This window comes from Tyto alba, unplaced genomic scaffold (genome assembly GCF_018691265.1).
Source record: "Tyto alba isolate M040663 unplaced genomic scaffold, T.alba_DEE_v4.0 Super-Scaffold_7, whole genome shotgun sequence".
Classification (NCBI taxonomy): domain Eukaryota; kingdom Metazoa; phylum Chordata; class Aves; order Strigiformes; family Tytonidae; genus Tyto; species Tyto alba.
Window position 1 is genome coordinate 27,856,794 of NW_024881328.1, and position 14,522 is coordinate 27,871,315.

At 41.7% G+C, this 14,522-nt stretch overlaps 1 protein-coding gene across 1 annotated transcript in view; it reads left to right on the forward strand.

Annotated features, from left to right (window-relative positions):
- Positions 1 to 9,610, forward strand: part of PPP1R1C (protein phosphatase 1 regulatory inhibitor subunit 1C) — a 53,095-nt gene extending 43,485 nt beyond the window's left edge. The window contains 1 exon segment of the mRNA XM_033010785.2: positions 9,138 to 9,610. Within this exon segment, the coding sequence (XP_032866676.1) occupies positions 9,138 to 9,226 (89 nt within the window). The 3' untranslated portion in view covers positions 9,227 to 9,610.
- The last annotated feature ends 4,912 nt before the right edge of the window (positions 9,611 to 14,522 follow it).

A 14,522-nucleotide genomic window follows, 5' to 3' on the forward strand; every position in this document is an offset into this window, starting at 1 on the left:
ACAAGGAAAGGTATGTAAAGCATATCTTCCGTTTGCATACAAATATCAGTCATGGTCTAGCTCTTAGTTCGTACTCGACAATAGCCCCCTGATCACCGTGTGCCACAATTCTTGTCACATTGTATTGATGTTAACATAGCACCCAGGAACCCACACCAGGGATTAGGACTATGCCACATTAAACCTTGTCCAAACATTTTACAGAAGTTGATTGTTGCACCAGGGAACTCCCAGCTGGGGTGTAGCATTCAAACCCAGGAACAGACACAGTTTTAGGGAGGAATGCGACAGTATTTGTCTCAGCATTCTGGCAAATGAAATGCTCTCAGCTTGTTTCTCAAATTCCATAACTGAGAATTCTGAGCAGGACTTGGAAGTATTCATGGAAGCTGATAGCTGTATCTCTCCAGCGTTCAGTACAATGTGGGAGAAGAGATGAAAATGCTCATTTAAAAGCCTAGCAAATAGAGCACCGAAGTTGTATCAGTTCCTGATTTGAGATGAGAGCAGGTGGTGCTCATAATATGCAAAGAAACTTATTTTTCCTTAAAAGTGTAAATAGCCAGCATTAGTCTAAAATATCTGGAGGGAATCAGTGGAGGAAACTCAAGAGGGAAAGTGAGTTGCTTAGTGCTGGCATAGGAAGTGATTATGGAAATGATTCGGGTGATTTTAACTGCAGAATACTGAATGCAGGAGCAGAGGTACGTGGTAATAGTGAAGCACCCAGGATAAAGAGAGTTTCCATGACTGTTTACACTGGATAAATGGTAAAGACCATATTGGACACATTAAGCAAGAAAAATATGCAAGATTTAGATGAAAATTGGATATGGTGATCTAGAGAAGAGTGGAAATCAGAAATATGTAAGTTTGACTGTCAGGAAAAAATGATGGTGTTATCCATAGCAGATGAACAACGTATTTTGGAAAGGACTTCAGATCAAGAGCTTGATTTTGACCACTTTGAGATACTGTCTTAGACTGCCGCAAGCTTCTGCCAAAGATGTGCTCTGGGGTTTTAATTTGGACAGACAGAACAAACTCTTCCCATCAGAGCCTTTCTAAGGGCATTTATTATTTCTGTATTTGAGAAATACACAGTTGGAGATTGGGAGTACTGTAAGAGTAGAAGAAAACTTGCAGCCTCTGCCAACCATCCTCAGAGGTGGGAGCAAGGGGAAGAGAGCCGTCAGAGGACAGCAATGGGAAAAGTGTTACAAGTAGTGGAAGAAGAACCAGGGCAAAGAAGTGTCAGAGGCAAAGATATCAACAAGTTGGAAAAGGTGGAGAACACTAGGCAGTTTTGCCAGAAAGCTTTCAGGCTGAGTGTAAGGACAACTTGATCAAAGGAAGTGGAGGAGATAGTGAAGTGTGTGTGTGTGTGTGGCAAGTTAGGTGGAATGTGTGAGCACCATTCTTGGTGAGCTGAATGGTAGAGGGAGGAGAGCTGGGCAGCAGCTGGGGAGGAAAGTAGGGTTAAGGATAGTGGTTAATGATATTTAAGGGGTTACTAACAAAATCTTAAGCACTGAACTCTGACTTGTATGCAAGGAGAGCTTATCTAAGCTAGCCAATTAAGTAAAAATGGATATAGATAGCAGGTCATTTGTGCAAAGAGGAAACAAGAGAAAGCTCAAAATAGGCATTTGGGAAATTGCACCTTTTTTTTTACTGGTTTACTGTCCTGTTCTTTCATGCAATATATACCTTTCTGTGTTTCAGCTGTTTAAAACAAAACAAAAAATATAGTAAGAATTAATGCTTTTCTGGCCAAAAAACTGAATTTTTGATCAAGGTCAAGGTACCCAGGATGTGTGTCTCCAGTGTGTGTGCAGAGGGTAAGGTTTGCATTTTTCCAAGACCAGTAGTGACTATTGTGTTTCTGATACCTTCACCAAATGGGGCACAGGGAAGACAAGACATGTATTTCTTACATTTAAATAAATTTGGCAGTGTAAACATGTACCTGACAATGAAGATCTAAAGATTACAAAACCTGCTTTATCTAAACAACTTTTATGAAGTAGAAAATGCTGAGAATGGAGGTTGGTTAAGCTGTACTCTGTTGAACCTATCAAAGTCACAGAGAGGAAAAGTGTTTAATAATTGCTCAGCTCCTGTGGAAGGAGGTTTCTGCCAGGCAGCTGCTCCTGTGGGCTCTGATGGTCCTCAGATTCTGCTGGAGGAGGCAACAGCAGGAAACGTTTCGTGCTCTTCAGAGCAGGAGGTGCCTGGAGCAGGAGCTGTGCCGCTGTGCCTGTCGCAGGGAGAGCCTCGGTGCTTCCCCGCTCCCACTGACCGGCAAAGGGAGCACATTTCCTCACATGGAGCACCTGGTACTTCTGGAAACATCTGGCAAAACATCTTGTGAAGTGTTCAGAGGCTGTGTGACTTTCGTTGTGCAGATGCCTAGATGAACAAGAAAGAGAATTCTTTTGTAACAAGAGTGCATAGGCTTTGTTTTTGTTATCACAGTATATGGTTTTTAAATCTGTTACATCTACAGGCAGCAAGCATATTCTTTTAACTACAATGATAGTCAGCAGTCCTCAGATACCATGCACCAGTAAAGAGTGACTGAAACAAATGATCTGCCCCTGACACCCTGGCAGAAAGATGCCCCATTTCAGCAGCAGGCAGTAGGTGTGCTCGGACTTTCCTCACAGGACAGCCTGCTCCCATGCCTCCCTCTTAGGAAACTCAGTATTTTCTTTGACATTTCTATGCGCTGAGCCACAACTGGGATGGGATTTCTATATGAGATTTATCCTTAGGTATATGTCACATGAAATACAGTAACACTTTGTCCAATGCAACCTGTTAATCCCATTGTTTTCATCCCTTGTATTTGGGAACAAATACAAACATACATAGCTCACATATACTTATATATAAGTCACAGTGTGCCACATAACCTAATTATGAGTTTGTATGTTTCCCAGAATCACTACTGAAATGCTGATTCAGTCTAGCCTCATGGTTTTAAGGAGTGAAAAGAAACCTTGTTCCTTAGATCAGTTTGACTGGTGCAATTAGATGTTTTATCTCTGTTCCAGGGAAAGGAGGCAACTGAAGCTCCCACCTGGGTCAAAATGTAGCCTTCGATCACACAGTTAATGTTAATAATCTTTTATAAACTATAATATGGATTTACTGAGTTTTGATTTCATAAAATCATATAGTCTTTTAGGTTGCAAGGAACCTTGGGAAAGCACATAGTCCAACCTGACACACAAAGCAGAATCAGGACCAAATTTAAGCAGATTGCTCAAGGCTTTGTCTAGTCCAGTACAGAAAAACTCCTAGGACAGAGACTTCACTGACTCTCTGGGAAACCACTGCTTAAATATACTCAGTGAAATAATTTCTTCCTTATATTCAGTCAGAATATACTGTCTTCCAATTCATGACCAAACATCTCCAACCTGTGTAACCTCCCCATAGGTGTAGGCAGGCTGCTGTTAGGTGCCACAAAGTTGCCCCTTCTCCTGGCTGAACAAGCCCAGGTCCCCCACAGGTTACGTGTTTCAGTTCCCTGACCACCTTGGTGGCCTCCACTGGATATGAACAAGTCTATCAGCATCTTCTTGTATGAGTGGGGCAAATACAGTATTGCAGGCACAGCCTAATGCATGGTGAGTAATTGAGGACCTCTCCTGGTTTCCACAACCCTTCAAAGATGACAGAGAATGGCCTCACACTGACACCGGTTGGTCTCTCCACACCCTCGTATGCAGCCCACCAGCACCATGGACTCCTATGGGTCAAGATTTCTCAAGGGATCTCTAACTCAACCTTTCCATGGACCTTGTCTGTGGGCACAAAGGCCTGGCAGACCTTCTCAGTCCAGATCAAGGCAAAGAAGGTATTGAGCACAACAATTTTATCTATGTCTAGATTGTTCACCTCATCTAAAGGCCCACATTTTTGTTGTTTTTCTTTTACCGTGAAGATAGGGGAAGAAACTCTTGTTGCCCCTGACACCCTCTGCTAGTTTCAACTCCAGCTGAGCTTGAGCTTACCTAACAACACCCCTGTATTGTGGGTCTGTATTTTTTACTATTTTCCTCATTTTTACCTTGTCTTGACTTTCATCCACTGTATGCGTCATTTTTTTGTCACTGGAATTCAGTCATGAAGTACCTGCTTAGCTGAGACGGTCTTCTAATACAGTTACTTGTTCTCCTGTATTAGCATGGGCCACTCCTGTGCTTGGTGGAGGCTGCCCCTGAAGACCTGACAGCTCTTCTGGGCTCTGTTGCCTTCACAGCTGTCTCCCACTGCATCCAACTTAGCCAAAGACCTGTGGTGGATGCTGTTTTTTCATGACATTAGTTTTGGGTTTTTTCCTGCTGTTTTTTTAATTCAAAAATTCATTTTGGTAGGGGAAAAAAAATGAGGAAGGAGTTTCAGACAAGTCAAAACATATTTGACTGATAAATTCAAAACAAAATGTTCGATAAAAAATAAAAATTCCTTTTTCTGTTTAGTGGCGTGAATATATAATTTTTGTTTTAATATTCTCATTTTTGCTGAGGGAACCAGGACATATTTCATTTAGGATTGGCATAAAGTAGACATTTTTATTTGGCTGTTATCCTTTTTGTCCAGGTTTGTTTGCTTGATAATTTCGAAGTGATTTGAGTTCTGAAACTCTGAAAATCAGGCTGCTTTGTCTGTGGCTCAGCTTCGCCTTTCACTGCTTTCTGAAAAATCTGGAAATGTGTTTTTGATAGAGAGAGGCTCAGCTCCAAATCATAAAGCCAAACAACCCTTCAAACTTTAGGGAATTCAAATTGCCAACCAGCCTTCAATACCGAGTTTGGTAAATGTCAACACTGTTCCTTGGGCAGTGAAATGGGGTGAAGGAAGAAGTGTTAAATAGGATGGGGAGCTGCCTTAATTAGTTGAGATGGGGAGCTGCCTTAATTACTCAACCTCTTTTTTTTTTTTTTTTTTCCAGGAGATATTTAATTCAGGAGCACTTGGTTATTTCATATCTTGTGACACTGCTTAGCCTTCTAATCTGGTGCTTTGGTCAGATGGAGAGAAGCAAAAAGACAGCTGTTGATTAAACAACATAAATGTTACTATGTGACTGTAAAAATGCCAGAAAGTTGTCCTGTTTGCACTTATAATTTATAAGTAATCTAGAAATATGCTTTGAGGCAGTGACTTCATCTAAAAAGAATTACCAGTTCAAAGTATATTAGTGCCCGGCTGCTGAATATGGCTTGGCATTAGGGATTTCTTCATCAGCATTAATTGGATTAAATTACCTGCAGTGAAATATGAGCCCTTTGAGGAAAAACCATTCTTGTCCTTCTGGCTTTAGAAGAATAAAAAGGACAGGGCGGGAGCAGGGGGAAGGGAAAAAGAAATCAAGAGGCAGTGTTCAGACAGGCTTTGTTTTAAGGCAGAATAAGAGTGAGTTTGAACGCGCTGTGGGTATGAAATCATTGCCAGGGAGTGGTGAGAAGGGGCAGCCTTTGGGTTGGAAAGGATTTTTTGTTGTCAGATCTCCCAGGCAAAGAGCAAAGCCCCAGCCAGGTCATGACGTTGTGGAGGAACAGTTGGGTCGGGCGCAGTGGGGTCTTGGGGACGGCTTGGACCCCATGAGCCACCTCCGCAGGCAAGGGGAGAGCAGGGCAGGGCAACCCGGGCTGGGGGACAGGGCGCTCAGAGAAGCAAAACAGCACCAAGACAGGACAGTGCAGGCACAGAGCTTCGGTGGGTGAGGCTGCCCACAAAATCAGAGTTACCCGCTGTCTGGAATAAGGGACAGGGATGAGATAGGGTGACTGTGGATCAACATTTGCAGTCCTCCCTATTTGCAACTGATATTATGAAGCTTGTGTAGTTTATGTGGAACCAGTAACTTGATGTTTCTAACTTGGATCTGCTGTATGTACAAACAATATCTTCTAAAATGTCCCCCTTATATCACCCCAAATATCCTGGCTTTGTTTTGTTGTTTTTTTTTTTTTTTTTTTTTATGAGTAAAATCTTAGACTCTCTATTTGTTGCTCATCTTTGCTACTGTGCTTCATCAATGAATAGAAACAAACCCCAAACAGCACGCTGATGCCTCTTGATTATTATTTGAGAAAGCTGAGGGCATGAACTCTGTTACCAGTGTATGAAGATTGAAAAGATGAGAAGGAATTCTCCTTTCTAATAAATTAATGTTGCCATAGTACCAGTTGTAAAAATAGTTGGGTGACCTGAGTTTTCACTCAGTCTCTAGCAGAATGTAACCTTTCAGCAAGCAATTTAGATGTTGCTAAACAAAGATACTGGGTATGAATAGATCCAACTTAGAAAAAATTATCTCTGTGGATAGAGCTCCAACTCTCTACCTGCTTATCATCTGCTTTGTGTTGACAGAGGGCAGGGCACACAGCTTGAATAACTCTGCTGGATTGACGCTCAAGAGCCCCTGGAACCGCCTCCACTCTTGAATTGTTTTAGCTGGGCAGGAGGTGTGGATGAACGTGCCAGTGTGCTTGTGGGCATTCCCAGTTCCAACACCTTCTGACCACCCTTGACAGCCTGCGGGTTACTGCAGTGTTATGTGGCTAGACACACTTCTAATCTAAGTGCGTGATCGCCATTATTTCACTAAATTTTTTCATTATGGCAAACTTCCCTTGCACTGTAAAAGTCTGATGCTTTGTGGATGAAATGTAGTTTTTCGGGAAAGCCACCAGCCTTTTCTGTCATGCGTGTTCATTTGTTGCCAACAGGAATTTCATTACCTGTACACTGATTCATACTAACTTATTTCATTGTGTAGCTGGGCATCTTATTTCATAATGCCACACATAGGGTCAGTTAATTCTGACAACCTGATGCTGTCAGATCATCTTGAGGCTTATGAATAATGACACTGAGTCTTGTACGCTTATTGGTCGGTGCAGGAAAACCTGTGAGTCTTTACTTCCAAATGACACTGTGGTATTAAATGACTGGCAGAGGCGAAGGTAGTTTGTAGAAGAGAGGTTATGAAAAATCATTAAATAATAAGATTGATAGGTGCCTGCTACATGAAAATCAATGGGTAACTCTCACTGATGTAATTTCTCTCCATTTCCTGCAATTTTCACATTCAATATTGCAATTAAACCACATCTCCAAAAGTCTTCACTCCTACCAAAAATACCATTCCATGAAGCTTCATTGTATTAACTGTTTATCACATGCCTTCTTTTCTGTCCATAACTTTCCCTTTTTCATCTTTGAAAAACTCCCTACAAAATTATGCATTCTGTCTCCTAGCAATTTCTGTCTGAAATACTGAATAGCAGCTGTTAGATGGGTACTGTGAATGTGCAAGAAATGGCTCTGTAAGTCCAGAGGTAAACAACAGGAGATGAATTTGCTGTATAAACACAATATCATTTTGAAACAAATGTCCATTAACCTGTAGTTAGGTGAAATCATATTTAAAATGTTTGTCTTACTAAAGGGTGTTACTAAAGAGGCCAGCTTGGTAGTAACTGAGCACCCTAAATGTTTCTTCATGTATCACAGTTACTTAATTGGAAATGGTTTGATTATTGCAGGCACACTTACAAGTACTGTGGCTTGGGAGCATTAATTTATTTGCTTGTTTTACATCTGAACAACAGTTTCCCAGGGAACCAAGTACTGTTGTTTGTGTGGAAAAAAAAAGAGAGAGGAACTCTGAGCCCAGCACAGAGCAGTAATGGGCTCCTGTTGGAAGTAGAGCTGACTGCACTCCTGTTGTATGACCCATTGTAGGATCCTGTTTTCAGCTATTTGTAACTTTGTTGGACTGGAATAATTTATGTCAATTTTTTTTTTCAAATGACGTATTTGGAAAAAACTATCCCATATTTTGGAGTGGTGTGGACATAAACAGTTGAAGTGTAGGAACCTCCAGGTTAAGTGAAGCTGGGGCCATGACTCCTGGGCATACACCATCAATTCCTCTTACTCACAGTTTGAGGTAACCTGGATCTTGCCATGTATGTCTTAAGGGTGCACCCCTTTGTGCCTCTACAAGTGCCATGACAGTGGGGTGTTTGATTATACAGCTGGGGTTATCTAAAGTGGCTGGGGTGCAATTTCTCCTCAGCAAACAGAAGAACTGCTGCATAAGGAAAGGGAAAGCTTTTTTTTTTTTTTTTTCTGACAGAAATGGTGAGTAGAACTACGTATGATCTGTAATGAAACCAAAAATATTTCCATGTTACAGCAGTAATGACACGAGAAAACTTAATTCAGGCTTACGTTTTGTTGAAATCATACATTTTTGACTAAGTTATATTCCCACTACAGCTGTTTTTGTCAAAAACTAGGGGACCCAGAAACTAATCTTCTGCATTTGCTGTTTAGATTTTTCAAAAACAACAACGCTTCATCTCTGCTCTCTCCTCTTTGTCATCTTTTTAGCTTGATTTTGCCTCCTTTTTTAGCTTGAATTCTTCTATCACACCAACGTGGAGCTGAGAAGATGGGATTAGGCCCATTTATTGAGGACTGCATGCTTGTACTGAACATGGAACAGGGAAAATAATTTAGCAATTTGATTAATTGTCATAAAGCCTATTTCACTTGCTGGCTGAAACCAGCCAGCAGCAAGAACTGCACAGCTTTCCTCAAACCTAAACTTCCAAATATCTCGTGATAGGTATTTACCCTTTTCATCCAGCCCCACATGGTATCTGGAGGACAACAGAATACATTCTCCATGTGAGAAATGTTCCAACCTTGCCATAGTTTTGGCACCAGCACTTGCCTCTCTGTCGGGTGCAATGCTTTCTTTGCATCAGGACAGCTCTACAGGTTGTGTGCAGACTGTGGGGACGCGCACTGGGGAACACCTCTGGTGCACATGGCAAGCCGTGATCGTAGGGCACTGAGTCCGTGTGAGCGATGACCGTCAGCAGATGGGTCTCAGAAAGAGGCTCAAGTTGAAACTCTCATAGAATAATTCCCATGTCTACTGTCTGAGTGTTGAAAACTTTTAACTTGTTTGAGATGAGCAATACTAATCTGATTAAGGATTACTAAGGAAAAGAGAAGCGAATACTGGTGTCTTTCAGCATTTAAAAAAAAAAAAAAAAAAAAAAGATACACAATGTTGACCATGACACCTGTATTTTCAGGGATTAAGCACCTGAAGAGTCAGAGTGATTCAGCATTTCCAGAGGAAGAAGAGGGAGTTAGCGAAAGGGAAGAGGAGTGGGGCCACTGAAGAGCGCGGAGGCGCCTCGGGCCCCATCACGGAGTGACTGAACTGCGCAGCCACGGGTGCCCCAGCCCACCCGCCACCGCTTGCGTCCCCCACCGCGGCGCTCGGCGTGCCGGCGGCACCAGGGCTCCCTGGGGAGCGCCCTTGGCGGGGCTTCACAGCCACCTGCAAATGTCTTCTGTCACCCTTGTACCCAGAGATCAAACAGTTATTTTAAGGTTGTTTTTCTTTCATTTTTCTATGACTTAGGAATGTAATATGCAAATGTGTTAGCGACCTGACGTCTGTACTGCCAGAGCTTAACTACTGCGTGTAAGCTGTACTCTGAGGCCTGCTGTAAATAAAACTGATTTAAAAGCTACAAAATAAACAATATGTTCATTTAGACAAGATTGTATATTGTACAGTGGTTTCTCTAGTGAGCAATGTACGTATAAAATAATCCTTTCAGTTAAGGGCAGCTTTTACAAATATTGTTAGAGTTACTTGCAGTAACGTAGAGAGAAACAAAGTAAGCAGAGGTGACTCTTAGTCTAGAGAATGACACAAAGACACTCTTCCCCGTGCTCCCTGGCTGTGCAACGCTTAAAATACTCACCTTGATTTTGGCCTGAGGCTGCCTAGTCACATCAGCCAAACCAATTTCACTTTATGTGAGATCATTGTTATCTGGAGGCATTAGAAAAAGTTTCAGTTTGGGAGTCAGAGGAAATACAGGCGCATGTGAGACCCATGAGCAGAGTCCCATGCGCCAGCTGAGCCACGGGAAATGCTGATGTTCACCTTCTTTGCCTGCAATAGGTACAGGGTACAACCTTCTCCAAGAAAGAGGACCAGACTACTCTGCATTTGTCACAGTTTCAGTAAATGGTAGCTTAGCCATCTACAGTGATTTAGCATGTGTCTGATCTCTAGGGTTTTTGGTTGAAGTCTGGCATGGCTCACACCAACATTTGATTTGTAAGACCATGCAAACTATATGGTATAGAAAGAAATAAAGTGGAGAAGAAAACTCATGTTTCTTCGAAGTCACACTTGACAGATCATTTCCTTTTTTATCAATGGGCAATTTTTAAATCAATTTGCTGTCATTTTGTATTACCCGTTTGCTTTTGATAGAGTTTTACCCTCAGTTTGTCTCTTTTAAGTCTGTTTTAAAGGACTGAACTAGCAAAAAAGAAAAAAAAAAAAAGGAGATGAAGTGTATGAAAACACAGAGCTTTTTGTTTATTCCTTTCACAGTGATTTCACTCTCAGTTCGAGGTCTTCCACGAAGACCTGCTGAGAACAGGATCTGTCTACGAGTGTTTCTTTATATTTGGGAGCCATCCTTTTGCCCTCCATCTGTATCTCTGTATCTGTCCTCTTTGTTGCCGTTTTCTGTAGAAACATATCAAACAGGATCCATGACTCCAGTTCAGCATGGCTATATAGGCAAGAAGGACTAAAAGAAGGACTGTCCAGTTGTACAGAAGCAGCTACAGGACGTATGGGACTGAGGGCTTTTTATGACACAAACATCAAAAAGAAGGAAGTGACCCTTCAGAAACTGTTTGAATAGCCCAAAGTTAAGACTGGAATGGTAGCAAGTAGATCTGGGCTCTGGTCCCAGCTTTGCCACAGCTTTATATCTGCACAGCACCATGCTCTTCACATAGTTGCTTGTTGCCACAGTGCTACCAGTCATAAACCAGTCATTGGTGTTTAACCTCACCCATCTATCTGTGTTGCCAGCTAATAAAGGGATTTTGATATTAATGGCTTTTTGCTGGTATCAGCACCCATAGGCTTCAGATGAGGACTATCTAGGACTTACAGGCAAATAAAAAATGTGTGTGATTTATAATAGTTAATACCAAGGCAAGGTATCGAACACTTTGGAATCTCAACGTTTCAAAGGCAACACAAAATACCTGATAAGAGCTTGGAGAAATAATCACTGAATACCCTGTTTTGGGATGACTGTAGGACTTGAGGATGATTACACTTTATAAATAATAGGAAAAAAAAAATATCTATTTTGAACTGGATCTTAATGTTTCCAGGATTGTTACTGCAGTGGTGAGAGGACAACAATTCTCTTTTACAGCCGTGATCTGGATGAAGCATCAAGGTCCTATAAGAGCCTCAGATAGCCACACAAGTATTTAGATGCATTGCTAAATCCAGGTCTTATCCTCTCCCCATCTCTAAATATTCCAGCTGTGTTTTATAATTTTAAAAGCCTGTTTCTTGCTCTCTTTCTTGACCCAAGGTTATGCAAGCAGCATGTCTGAATACAGGAACAGACTCCTCCTTTCTGGCAAACGGACAGCATTTGTTGCACAGATTTTACTATGGAACCACCCTGACTTCATTTGCTGGTGGGCCTTCATCTGAAGGACAAAGTCAGGATGCACATTTTATTATACATCATCCAATTTTAGCTTAAAAAGATAAGCAAACCCTGTTTGTCTCATCTTCCACTTGTGAGGCATAGACTAAGTGAAGCTATAAGGAAAGAGTAAAACAACAAAGCCCAGGAAAAAAGTCCTTGTCATGAAGCAGAGCTGAAACACTTCAGTGGATTGTCTGTGAACCCCATGACAGAAATATCTGGGTGTGGGGAAATCAGAAAGGAAGGTCAGGAAAAGCAGTCTGCTTCCTAAACTAGGTCTTTCCTGGGTTTTGGTGATGCCTCTGACATTTAAAAACAGTAGCCTTAGACAGAGAGCCTCTCATATGCTTTGGCATGTAATTGAAAGTGCTGGTTGTCTCACTGCATGGTGAGCTCCACATAGGTACACTTGAACAATGTAGATCTCTCTGTGGGAGTCAGTGGTCAATCATTGTTGCCCAAGGTGTTATGTCACCAAAAACATGCATTAAAACCAAAAAAAGCCATTAATGTTGTCTTTTGTTTTAATGTAAATGAATCAATAGGGGTTTGAGAAGGTAGACAAAAAGTTAGTGAAAATACCATGTGTCTCAAAGAAAATGACAATATGAAAACACCTTAAAGGAAAATGGTGATGACATGTTCCCTGTTTGAGCTGTCTCCTCTCACATTACCTGCTCCTGCTGGAGAGTCTTACAGGTTTGGTGGGAGCGGGATTTTTAGAGATGAGTTGTATTAGTCCATTTTCCACAAACAGGCTGGTGGAAAAAGAAAGCAGAAAAAAACCTACCCAGGCAAGTAATGAACATAGTTCTTTCTTAATGAGCAACCCTGATTTGTGTCCTCTTCCTCTCCCCACCTCCATGTTCTTAAATCTACCGTCTTTCCATGCTGTGTTATGTTTGCTGTTATTCTTGCTTTGAAGGTATTGCAGGAAATATTATTTGCAGAATTGAAAGGAAGCTGTCTCCTTGGACCGATTACAGTCTTTTCCCAGTATCCCTTAACTCATTAATGTACAGTGGTTTAAAGGGGTTTTGATACTGTATTTTACAGCCTTGTTTCTTTCTCTTATGCCATACTACTGATTCCATGACAGGTTCTTCCCTTTAGAGAGATTTATTGAGACATTGTGCTAATAAGTTATTTGGAAGAATTCCATGGTTTGACTTACAGGATGGTATATGTTGTTTATTCTCCAGGTGCAAAACCAGATAATACTTAGATACAAAGTAAGAGCCAAGATTTAAAAGTCCTTCCGAAAGCATAATTTCCACTGAAGTAGAGGAATTTTGCTTGAGAATGGCTGCAGGTTTTGGCCAGCAGCACACTTTCCTTTGGGGAATGATGATGTATAGTGTACAGGAAAGGTTCTCTTATCCTGCTATCAATTTAATTACTGAATTCCTTGCTTTTTTTTTTTTTTTTATTTTTTTTAAGTTTTTCATAAATGCTGCAGAAGTCTTCAAAGACTACCTTGCTGGCTTCTGATAATGTCAGTATTTCTCCCCACTTACGTAAACTGAAAAATCACCATTACTTCTTGTACCACTGGTGTTATTGAACCAAAGCTATCACGTCCAACACCATTGTATCATCTCCGAGGCAGGGCGGCAGGTGGAGGCCCTGCTGCCTGTGCTGGGGCCAGGGACCCCCATGGTGTTCAGGGTCAGGGCAGTCAGTAAGGAAGGGACCTCCGGTCCATCTGCACTTCCACTACCAGACCACAGTACCGAGGGCCAGGCCAGTGGCAGCTTTTGCTCTTTTAAAAAAATGTCTGTATTTTATTCCACAAGGCGCGCTGTTGGGTGGCTGCCCAAGCTTTCTCCAGAGCTGCCCTGGGTAGGCTGCAGTGCTGCGGGTGGTGGGGGGAGCTGAGCGGGGCCCCTGCGGGCTGCGGGGCTGCGTGTGTACGAGCCCAGCCACTGGCACCGTACAATGAAATGTCCCCAGCTCCATGCAGGGCCCCCCACATCATTTTTTTTCTCTTACAGATTGAGACACAAGGTTTTTTATGAGGGACCTTATTCCTGCAGTACCTAAGGCATCATCTATCCCTTAACAATGAGGGTTACGATACAAGGGCATATTTAAAACATGGTGTCCCTAAAACTCCCCTCTTCCTCTCCTATAGCATCCATGTTGGTGCTCAGGCTCACAGTGGTTCTCATATTCTTTTTTTTTTTTCCTTTTTTATTTTAATTTTCCTTTTATTTTTTTTCCCCCCTCTAACAGCTAGATGCTATGGTGAGCTGCAGCAGGAGTTTCAGTTGTTCTGTTGGTTCCTGACATGTGCAATTACATCTGACCTTTTCACACAGAGCATTATACTTGGCAAACAAAGCAGATGCTAAATGCCTCATATGCTTTGCTGTATTCTCTCCTTTATTCTCCAGTGAGGATAGCAGCACTTCGGGCAAATCTCAAGCAAGACATTAGTCCACCCTCTACTAAACCTCAGGCCACTTGGTAATCTCCAGTTACAGCAAAGCTGGCCGATGGAGTTTATACAAGTTCAATGTCTGTATTTCTGCTATAAGGGTTTCTGAGGGGTATTTTGTTTTATTTTGTTTTGCTTATTAAATAATCTGGGCTTATAGGGCAGAAAAAATATTTTGTGCTACTGCTAGGCCAAACATACTCTCTCTCAATTTTATGATTCATTTGCTTAGTAAATACTGACCCTTAGTGGTAAGCTGAGATTTGAATCGCATTGCCAAGTTTCTAAATTTTGCTTTTTTTCAACTGTTCAGAAAATGGCAGGAATATTTGCTGTACATCAGGATAGTCTATCTATGTAAATAGCCCACATTGTCTTCAACAGACATAATAGGCATGTTAAAGTAATGATGACAGGTGTTATTAGCTCTTCTGAAGGGAGGGCTGTGGGAAGCAGGAGTGTCGAAAGGTTATTCCAAAATG